At 33.7% G+C, this 11455-nt stretch overlaps 1 protein-coding gene across 1 annotated transcript; it reads left to right on the top strand.

The window, feature by feature from the left end:
- The first annotated feature begins 7600 nt into the window (after window positions 1–7600).
- LOC146927113 (uncharacterized) lies at window positions 7601–10921 on the top strand. The gene is made up of 6 exons (XM_085700497.1): window positions 7601–7848; window positions 9051–9191; window positions 9309–9345; window positions 9713–9988; window positions 10064–10171; window positions 10252–10921. Exons 4-6 carry the CDS (start codon window positions 9899–9901, stop codon window positions 10660–10662), a joined length of 609 nt encoding a protein of 202 aa, XP_085556623.1. The 5' UTR covers window positions 7601–7848; window positions 9051–9191; window positions 9309–9345; window positions 9713–9898; the 3' UTR covers window positions 10663–10921.
- The last annotated feature ends 534 nt before the right edge of the window (window positions 10922–11455 follow it).

The following is an 11455-nucleotide window of genomic DNA, read 5'->3' as shown; positions in this document are numbered from 1 at the left end:
AGGAACTATTACATGTTTCGATTCGATAAGGCTAGGCCACTTTATGCCCTTTTTAGTGAAAGAAAAAGGATCAAAATCGAGTAAAATCCGTAAATTAACAAGGAAATTCACTTTACCACCATTTTGGCCGTTTTTGAAATTTCTAAAATCAACCATGGAAGTCGTAGATATGCTCATTAGATTTCCTAGGAACTATTACATGCTTCGATTCGATAAGGCTAGGCCACTTTATGCCTTTTTTTGTGAAAGAAAAAGGGTCAAAAACGAGTAAAATCCGTAAATTAACAAGGAAATTACCCCTATGTTGGCCGTTTTTGAAAATTCTAATATAGACCATTAAAGTCGTAGATATGTTTGTTAGATTTCCTACGAACTATTACATGCTTCGATTCGATAAGGCTAGGCCACTTTGTGCCTTTTTTAGTGAAAGAAAAAGGATCAAAATCGAGTAAAATCCGTAAATTAACAAGGAAATTACCCCCATGTTGGCCGTTTTTGAAAATTCTAATATAAACCATGGAAGTCGTAGATATGCTTGTTAGATTTCCTAGGAACTATTACATGCTTCGATTTGGTAAGGCTAGGCCACTTTATGCCCTTTTTAGTGAAAGAAAAAGGGTCAAAAACGAGTAAAATCCGTAAATTAACAAGGAAATTCACTTTACCACCATTTTGGCCGTTTTTGAAATTTCTAAAATCAACCACGGAAGTCGTAGATATGCTCATTAGATTTCCTAGGAACTATTACATGCTTCGATTCGATAAGGCTAGGCCACTTTATGCCTTTTTTAGTGAAAGAAAAGGGTCAAAAACGAGTAAAATCCGTAAATTAACAAGGAAATTACCCCCATGTTGGCTGTTTTTGAAAATTCTAATATAAACCGTGGAAGTCGTAGATATGCTTGTTAGATTTCCTTGGAACTATTACATGCTTCGATTTGATAAGGCTAGGCCACTTTATGCTCTTTTTAGTGAAAGAAAAAGGGTCAAAAACGAGTAAAATCCGTAAATTAACAAGGAAATTCACTTTACCACCATTTTGACCGTTTTTGAAATTTCTAAAATCAACCAATGAAGTCGTAGATATGCTCATTAGATTTCCTCGGAACTATTACATGCTTCGATTCGATTAGGCTAGGCCACTTTATGCCTTTTTTAGTGAAAGAAAAAGGGTAAAAAACGAGTAAAATCCGTAAATTAACAAGGAAATTACCCCCATGTTGGCCGTTTATGAAAATTCTAATATAAACCATGGAAGTTGTAGATATGCTTGTTAGATTTCCTAGGAACTATTACATGCTTCGTTTTGATAAGGCTAGGCCACTTTATGCCCTTTTTAGTGAGAGAGAAAAAGGGTCAAAAACGAGTAAAATCCGTAAATTAACAAGGAAATTCACTTTACCACCATTTTGGCCGTTTTTGAAATTTCTAAAATCAACCACGGAAGTCGTAGATATGCTTATTAGATTTCCTAGGAACTATTACATGCTTCGATTCAATAAGGCTAGGCCACTTTATGCTCTTTTTAGTGAAAGAAAAAGGGTCAAAAACGAGTAAACTCCGTAAATTAACAAGGAAATTCACTTTACCACCATTTTGGCCGTTTTTGAAATTTCTAAAATCAACCATGGAAGTCGTAGATACGCTCATTAGATTTCCTAGGAACTATTACATGCTTCGATTCGATAATGCTAGACCACTTTATGCCCTTTTTAGTGAAAGAAAAAGGATCAAAAACGAGTAAAATCCGTAAATTAACAAGGAAATTCACTTTACCACCATTTTGGCCGTTTTTGAAATTTCTAAAATCAACCATGGAAGTCGTAGATATGCTCATTAGATTTCCTAGGAACTATTACATGTTTCGATTCGATAAGGCTAGGCCACTTTATGCCCTTTTTAGTGAAAGAAAAAGGATCAAAATCGAGTAAAATCCGTAAATTAACAAGGAAATTCACTTTACCACCATTTTGGCCGTTTTTGAAATTTCTAAAATCAACCATGGAAGTCGTAGATATGCTCATTAGATTTCCTAGGAACTATTACATGCTTCGATTCGATAAGGCTAGGCCACTTTATGCCTTTTTTTGTGAAAGAAAAAGGGTCAAAAACGAGTAAAATCCGTAAATTAACAAGGAAATTACCCCTATGTTGGCCGTTTTTGAAAATTCTAATATAGACCATTAAAGTCGTAGATATGTTTGTTAGATTTCCTACGAACTATTACATGCTTCGATTCGATAAGGCTAGGCCACTTTATGCCTTTTTTAGTGAAAGAAAAAGGATCAAAATCGAGTAAAATCCGTAAATTAACAAGGAAATTACCCCCATGTTGGCCGTTTTTGAAAATTCTAATATAAACCATGGAAGTCGTAGATATGCTTGTTAGATTTCCTAGGAACTATTACATGCTTCGATTTGGTAAGGCTAGGCCACTTTATGCCCTTTTTAGTGAAAGAAAAAGGGTCAAAAACGAGTAAAATCCGTAAATTAACAAGGAAATTCACTTTACCACCATTTTGGCCGTTTTTGAAATTTCTAAAATCAACCACGGAAGTCGTAGATATGCTCATTAGATTTCCTAGGAACTATTACATGCTTCGATTCGATAAGGCTAGGCCACTTTATGCCTTTTTTAGTGAAAGAAAAGGGTCAAAAACGAGTAAAATCCGTAAATTAACAAGGAAATTACCCCCATGTTGGCGGTTTTTGAAAATTCTAATATAAACCGTGGAAGTCGTAGATATGCTTGTTAGATTTCCTTGGAACTATTACATGCTTCGATTTGATAAGGCTAGGCCACTTTATGCCCTTTTTAGTGAGAGAAAAAGGGTCAAAAACGAGTAAAATCCGTAAATTAACAAGGAAATTCACTTTACCACCATTTTGGCCGTTTTTGAAATTTCTAAAATCAACCACGGAAGTCGTAGATATGCTTATTAGATTTCCTAGGAACTATTACATGCTTCGATTCGATAAGGCTAGGCCACTTTATGCTCTTTTTAGTGAAAGAAAAAGGGTCAAAAACGAGTAAACTCCGTAAATTAACAAGGAAATTCACTTTACCACCATTTTGGCCGTTTTAGAAATTTCTAAAATCAACCATGGAAGTCGTAGATATGCTCATTAGATTTCCTAGGAACTACTACATGCTTCGATTCGATAAGGCTAGACCACTTTATGCCCTTTTTAGTGAAAGAAAAAGGATCAAAATCGAGTAAAATCCGTAAATTAACAAGGAAATTCACTTTACCACCATTTTGGCCGTTTTTGAAATTTCTAAAATCAACCATGGAAGTCGTAGATATGCTCATTAGATTTCCTAGGAACTATTACATGCTTCGATTCGATAAGGCGAGGCCACTTTATGCCTTTTTTTGTGAAAGAAAAAGGGTCAAAAACGAGTAAAATCCGTAAATTAACAAGTAAATTACCCCTATGTTGGCCGTTTTTGAAAATTCTAATATAGACCATTAAAGTCGTAGATATGTTTGTTAGATTTCCTACGAACTATTACATGCTTCGATTCGATAAGGCTAGGCCACTTTATGCCTTTTTTAGTGAAAGAAAAAGGATCAAAATCGAGTAAAATCCGTAAATTAACAAGGAAATTACCCCCATGTTGGCCGTTTTTGAAAATTCTAATATAAACCATGGAAGTCGTAGATATGCTTGTTAGATTTCCTAGGAACTATTACATGCTTCGATTTGGTAAGGCTAGGCCACTTTATGCCCTTTTTAGTGAAAGAAAAAGGGTCAAAAACGAGTAAAATCCGTAAATTAACAAGGAAATTCACTTTACCACCATTTTGGCCGTTTTTGAAATTTCTAAAATCAACCACGGAAGTCGTAGATATGCTCATTAGATTTCCTAGGAACTATTACATGCTTCGATTCGATAAGGCTAGGCCACTTTATGCCTTTTTTAGTGAAAGAAAAGGGTCAAAAACGAGTAAAATCCGTAAATTAACAAGGAAATTACCCCCATGTTGGCCGTTTTTGAAAATTCTAATATAAACCGTGGAAGTCGTAGATATGCTTGTTAGATTTCCTTGGAACTATTACATGCTTCGATTTGATAAGGCTAGGCCACTTTATGCTCTTTTTAGTGAAAGAAAAAGGGTCAAAAACGAGTAAAATCCGTAAATTAACAAGGAAATTCACTTTACCACCATTTTGACCGTTTTTGAAATTTCTAAAATCAACCATGGAAGTCGTAGATATGCTCATTAGATTTCCTAGGAACTATTACATGCTTCGATTCGATAAGGCTAGGCCACTTTATGCCTTTTTTAGTGAAAGAAAAAGGGTCAAAAACGAGTAAAATCCGTAAATTAACAAGGAAATTACCCCCATGTTGGCCGTTTTTGAAAATTCTAATATAAACCATGGAAGTTGTAGATATGCTTGTTAGATTTCCTAGGAACTATTACATGCTTCGATTTGATAAGGCTAGGCCACTTTATGCCCTTCTTAGTGAGAGAAAAAGGGTCAAAAACGAGTAAAATCCGTAAATTAACAAGGAAATTCACTTTACCACCATTTTGGCCGTTTTTGAAATTTCTAAAATCAACCAATGAAGTCGTAGATATGCTCATTAGATTTCCTAGGAACTATTACATGCTTCGATTCGATTAGGCTAGGCCACTTTATGCCTTTTTTAGTGAAAGAAAAAGGGTCAAAAACGAGTAAAATCCGTAAATTAACAAGGAAATTACCCCCATGTTGGCCGTTTATGAAAATTCTAATATAAACCATGGAAGTTGTAGATATGCTTGTTAGATTTCCTAGGAACTATTACATGCTTCGATTTGATAAGGCTAGGCCACTTTATGCCCTTTTTAGTGAGAGAAAAAGGGTCAAAAACGAGTAAAATCCGTAAATTAACAAGGAAATTCACTTTACCACCATTTTGGCCGTTTTTGAAATTTCTAAAATCAACCACGGAAGTCGTAGATATGCTTATTAGATTTCCTAGGAACTATTACATGCTTCGATTCGATAAGGCTAGGCCACTTTATGCTCTTTTTAGTGAAAGAAAAAGGGTCAAAAACGAGTAAACTCCATAAATTAACAAGGAAATTCACTTTACCACCATTTTGGCCGTTTTTGAAATTTCTAAAATCAACCATGGAAGTCGTAGATATGCTCATTAGATTTCCTAGGAACTATTACATGCTTCGATTCGATAAGGCTAGGCCACTTTATGCCCTTTTTAGTGAAAGAAAAAGGATCAAAATCGAGTAAAATCCGTAAATTAACAAGGAAATTCACTTTACCACCATTTTGGCCGTTTTTGAAATTTCTAAAATCAACCATGGAAGTCGTAGATATGCTCATTAGATTTCCTAGGAACTATTACATGCTTCGATTCGATAAGGCTAGGCCACTTTATGCCTTTTTTTGTGAAAGAAAAAGGGTCAAAAACGAGTAAAATCCGTAAATTAACAAGGAAATTACCCCTATGTTGGCCGTTTTTGAAAATTCTAATATAGACCATTAAAGTCGTAGATATGTTTGTTAGATTTCCTACGAACTATTACATGCTTCGATTCGATAAGGCTAGGCCACTTTATGCCTTTTTTAGTGAAAGAAAAAGGATCAAAATCGAGTAAAATCCGTAAATTAACAAGGAAATTACCCCCATGTTGGCCGTTTTTGAAAATTCTAATATAAACCATGGAAGTCGTAGATATGCTTGTTAGATTTCCTAGGAACTATTACATGCTTCGATTTGGTAAGGCTAGGCCACTTTATGCCCTTTTTAGTGAAAGAAAAAGGGTCAAAAACGAGTAAAATCCGTAAATTAACAAGGAAATTCACTTTACCACCATTTTGGCCGTTTTTGAAATTTCTAAAATCAACCACGGAAGTCGTAGATATGCTCATTAGATTTCCTAGGAAGTATTACATGCTTCGATTCGATAAGGCTAGGCCACTTTATGCCTTTTTTAGTGAAAGAAAAGGGTCAAAAACGAGTAAAATCCGTAAATTAACAAGGAAATTACCCCCATGTTGGCCGTTTTTGAAAATTCTAATATAAACCATGGAAGTCGTAGATATGCTTGTTAGATTTCCTTAGAACTATTACATGCTTCGATTTGATAAGGCTAGGCCACTTTATGCTCTTTTTAGTGAAAGAAAAAGGGTCAAAAACGAGTAAAATCCGTAAATTAACAAGGAAATTCACTTTACCACCATTTTGGCCGTTTTTGAAATTTCTAAAATCAACCACGGAAGTCGTAGATATGCTTATTACACTACTAGAAAAAGCTGAAATACCGACGGAATTTAGAGACGGAATTAGATTTGTCTCTACCAGAGACGGAATTGGAGACGGAAAAAAGCATTAGGAGACGAAAATTATAATTTATTTATTTGTTACGGTTTTAGACACGGAAATTTCCGTCTCAAAAATATTCCGTCTTTAAATCCGTCTCTAAATAACTAGTTTTATAATTGGTGATATAAAAGGACATTTAGAGACGGAATTTAGAGACAGTTTTTTCCGTATCTAATGTATTCCGTCTCTGTGTCCGTCTCTAAATGGTTAATTAGTTATTTAAATAGTCAAACTTTTAGCAGAGACGGAAATTGTCCGTCTCTGAATATTGCCGTCTCTGAATTCCGTCTCTAACGAATTTTTCATTTTTCAAACCAAAATATTTCATTACCCGCCCACTTTTTTTAAGGACCGCCCAGCTCCTTTTGTGTGTTTTTTTATTTAATAATATAATATAATATAATAATAATAATAATAATATAATAATAATAAGAAGAATAAGGATAACAAAGATTATCTCTTGCCTTCCTTAAAAAAAAAAAAGATTATCTCTTCCCTTCCCACTTCACACTTTCCCTTCCCAATCATGGCACACCACGTGACACACTACAAAAAAACAAACTTTTTAACTTAAAAATATCATTAGTCCCTGCACTTTCAACATTTTTTAATATTAGTCCCTGCACTTTGGTATTGGTCCCTGATTTATTTTTTTAAAAAAAAAACATTCAATAAAATTATTATGTTTTATTATTGTTTTGTTCATTATTTTTATTGAGAATAATCATAAAAAAAATGAAGTTTTATCGCTACTACTTTTTATATAATAAATAAACTTTTGTTAGAGTAAAATGTGTAGTAATTCCAATGTAGATCATTCTAGTGATTTATTTTTATATCAAAAATGATCAAGTTTTATTGCTGGCTAACTAAAAAAAATAAAAAAATCAGGGACCAATACCAAAATGCAGAGACTAATATAAAAAAATGTTGAAAGTGCAGGGAGTAATGATAATTTTAAGTTAAAAAGTTGAATTTTTTGTCTTTTAGTGTGCCACGTGGCGTGCCATGATTGGTCCACATGGCACACCGCTAGTTAAAAAGTTGAATTTTTTTTTTTTGAGGAACACAATATTTAGTTAGAAAGACAAAAAAGACAACAACCATTTTTTGGTAAATAAAGGAAAAATGAAAAAAGATATTTTTTTTTGACTAAAATTGACCGTGAATACATCTTTTCATTTCCCTCTTCTCATTTTCATTTTCCCACTCACTCCATTTTCCCACATTAAGCTTCTTCACCTAACCCATTCAGTCACCATCCACCTTATCTTTGCTAACCCCTCTCTCTCTCTCTCTCTCTCTCTCTCTCTCTCTCTCTCTCAGAATTCTTTCAAAGATATCGCAAACCCCTCTCTCGAAAACCCCTCTCTCGAATCGCTAATATTTTAGCTCATAAATCCCTCTCATAGTTTAACAGCTCACAAATTGAGGATTTTCTCACTTGGAAGTTAGGGTTTTGTCCAGGCTTCTTCAAAAATTGTCGCTTGGAAGTGATAACTGGGGTAAATTTCTTCTCTGAATTTTAACTTTTGTTGTTGTTTCACCTTTGAATGAACTTCATTAGTTTCATATACAATTTTTTAGGAATTCCCTTTTTGATTCTTGTTTTTGGGTATTCTCTCAGATCTGTTTCTTAATGCGTATACAAAGTGGACCTGAAGTAGCATAGTTAACAGAATTTTCCAGATTTAAAGCAGTTTAAATAATAAGAATAAACCAGATTTAAATGTAGTTTTGACCGCATGAAATCCCAATCTGTAATGATGTATGGATTTCCCTTTCAATTACGATTTTAACAAAAAGAAAATATTTAAAATGCTTCTGGAAAATTATGACACGTGCTTACTTTGTGGATGTATTTTATTATGCTTGGTGGTTTCACCATCTTGGGACCAAATTAGACAAGTTTATTCATACTGATTGAATGCTTTTGAAAGTTGTATCATGCCTAATAAGATTAAAATATAGCAAGTGTCAATAGTATAATCTTGCAAGTTGCAGACAGAGTTGTCTATAGTTATTTAATCGAGCTTTTCTTGGATTTAAAAAATAATTGCTTATTTAGTTGAAATTGGATGTGCCTTGACCTCATCTGCTATGTCATTTTCAACTTTGGTTCCATGATTCATGGCACTTTTATAATGTAGTAGTACTGTATTGTATGTATTCTGTATTGTTGATACAACCTATGCCAAGGACACATCATAATTTCATGAAATTTCAATTGTGTTTTTATAAGCAACAAAGTAATAAATATTCTTGGTATAAAGATTTTAAAGATTTTCAGCAAAGTCTCATTGGTGAACTAATGAAGTATAATCCGTATTGAATGTGCACAATATAGATGAATTGACTATATGATCCAATTCAAATATTGATTAAGAAAAAATAGTGCTGAACAGTAATGAAGTATAATCCGTATTTTATGTGTTTTATGTAATCAGATAGATCTCTCTTAACTATTCCAGCAATTTTTTATTTTATTTTCAATTGTGTCATTTTCTCAAATTATGTCAACGTGTTTTCTCAAATTATTATCGGTGTCAACGTGTTAGTGTTGTATCGTGTCGGTGCTTTACAGGGTAATGGTGTTATGGGACGAAGGCTTCTCCATGTTTCATGTGTATTGTGTCATTTTAGCTTCTTAGATACTCTCATTTGTCTTTATCTGTATATGATGTAACCACGTTGACTTTTTGTGAAGGACTTGAAGCGATGACACCACCATGAGGAGAATCGGCTCAAAAGAGTTGCAGAGAATCATAGAGTGATAAAGGCTCTCAGTCTGCATCGTCTCTCTCAGGATCTTCACGGATCCACTTCTCCAAAATCAAAACCTTCATTGGTCAGTGATAATCTCTCACACAAACTCTATATTTTTCTAAAATTGAGTTTCAATTTGAGTGCTGGCCATATACTCTACTAGGACTAATCAACTCAAATTTCTATGTGTTGTTTATAGATGTCAGGTACAAGCAGAGGCAGGGGAAGAGGTTAAGGTATTTTTTTGATATATGTTGTTTAAAATTTCCTATCATGTAGAATAGGAAATATACTAACAAATGTAGTTACATAAATAGGTTTAAACAATTGTTTCTTTGCCAATGAATATTGTGAAATTATGATATCTTATAGTTGGAGTCGTGCATTTTTGTGTTAGTACTTAGTATAATAATATGATAGTACATTGTTCAAAAAAAATCTGATAGTATTTGATTTATATGTGCAACATGATCCTATTGGAATTGCTGCTCTTTTAACCTATTTGATTTATATGATATGAAATATGAAGCTTCATTGTTGCTTAGGTTGAAAGTTGATTTACCTTTTCAAATACATAGCTTCATGACATTTTTTTGTTTTTAGGCTAAATTCAAGTGGCTTGCAAATGATGAAGCTAACATTAAAAAGAGCTTTAATAGTAGGGGGTCTTTGGCATTAAAAAATGCCCTTTTCAAGGTGCGTAGTGGTCATGATAAAGGTGAATGGATTGGTGACAACTTGAAACAGTTGGAGGTTAAATGGGAAGAAGAGAAATGGCAAAAAAATTCTATGACTAATAAACAAAATAGGCAGTCTAAAGTTGGACACAATGTGCACAGTGGAGGATCCATATCTGCTAGAGTGCTTAGAAAAAGAATGGTTAGTGATTCTTTTTGTTTAAATTACAATGTAAATATGTTCATACTAATTTGTTCTTTGTTGGTTATGTTTTAGAGAGTGGAATTGGATAGGGAACCAACCTGGTTTGAGATTTACGACAAACTTCATAGACCAAAAGGGAAACCAGATGGGTGGTTTAATGAAACACAAGCTAAGATAGCTGTATGTATACACGTGTTTTTTATTTTATTTTATCTTTCATAAATCTAAATTATATTACTAATAGTAACTCTTTTTTGCAGGAAATGTACCAAACTCAAACGTTTGAGAAACACTCTCAAAGCGGTGAGATTAGTAGTCAACAACCTACTGAAGAAATTGACAATGATATTTATATGGAAATTGTTGGAGGCATTAACAAGAAGGGGCGCATATTTGGATTAGGATCTCTAGCTGTTGTTGTCAAAGAATCTTTGAGACCATCGCCTTCAATTTCTACCGATGTAGATTCTTCGGAAAAAGTTGCTGCTATGGAGGCTAAGATTGAAGCATTAATTGCTGAACTTGAAAAGAAAAATCTTGAACAAGAAACGCTAAAACTGAAGATGGAGCGCTTGGAGCAAATGATTGGGAATATTGTGCCTAATATGAACACTTCAATTCAGCCGGAAGGAGAAGGTGATAATGGTAACAACGAGATAGATGAACTTTAGCTTGGTCGCTTTTATTTTGGTATCTTTTCTTGGATCAAACCTATCATGGTCTTTTATATTTTAGACAACTTTATGTTGGTAACTACTAAGTGGATTGATGGTAAACTTATCTTGGTAACTACTAGGTGGATTGATGATAATCTTTAGTTTGGTTACCTTTAATATTTTGATATTATGTGGTGATGTTTTGTTTTTATGACTGTACTTTGCCCCTTCTCCTAACTTGATGGGTATCAAAATATTATTGACATTCTTGAGAGTTAGAGTTAAATGTAGTAATATTTTAAACATTGTTTTAGCACTAAACGGAGAATATTGAGGCAAATATATTATTATAAAAAAAATACATTTTAGAGACGGAATTTCAATTCGTCTCTGTTGAGACGGAATATTAATTAATAGAGACGGAAATTTTAACCTTTGTGACAAAATTTTAGAGACGTTTTTTTTTATATTGGAGACGGTATTTTCCGTCTCTGCAGAGACGGAATTTGCTTAACTTTCAGAAAAGTGTGGGTGACGGATTCTATTTGTTAGAGACGGATTTATTCCGTCTCTGATCAGACACGGAAAATGAAAATCCGTCTCTACAGTGTTTAGAGACGACGAAAACAACGACAGACCTTGTTCCGTCTCTGATTCCGTCTCTAACACGTATAGAGACAGATTTTTTCCATTTTAGAGACGAATTTTGCCCGTCTCTATTCCCAATTTTTTTAGTAGTGTTAGATTTCCTAGGAACTATTACATGCTTCGATTCGATAAGACTAGGCCACTTTATGCTCTTTTTAGT

Source organism: Medicago sativa, chromosome 4 (assembly GCF_051527215.1).
Source record: "Medicago sativa cultivar Bolivia chromosome 4, Bolivia_mono, whole genome shotgun sequence".
In the NCBI taxonomy this organism is placed as follows: domain Eukaryota; kingdom Viridiplantae; phylum Streptophyta; class Magnoliopsida; order Fabales; family Fabaceae; genus Medicago; species Medicago sativa.
This window is presented reverse-complemented; position numbering and strand designations above follow the sequence as displayed.

Excerpts from the sequence above, each read along its gene's own strand:
- LOC146927113 (XM_085700497.1), top strand. The coding sequence starts at position 9,899 with ATGACTAATAAACAAAATAGGCAGTCTAAAGTTGGACACAATGTGCAC. Across the intron at positions 9,989-10,063 it reads GAGTGCTTAGAAAAAGAATG|AGAGTGGAATTGGATAGGGA; the intron begins GTTAGTGATTCT and ends GTTATGTTTTAG. Across the intron at positions 10,172-10,251 it reads AAACACAAGCTAAGATAGCT|GAAATGTACCAAACTCAAAC; the intron begins GTATGTATACAC and ends TCTTTTTTGCAG.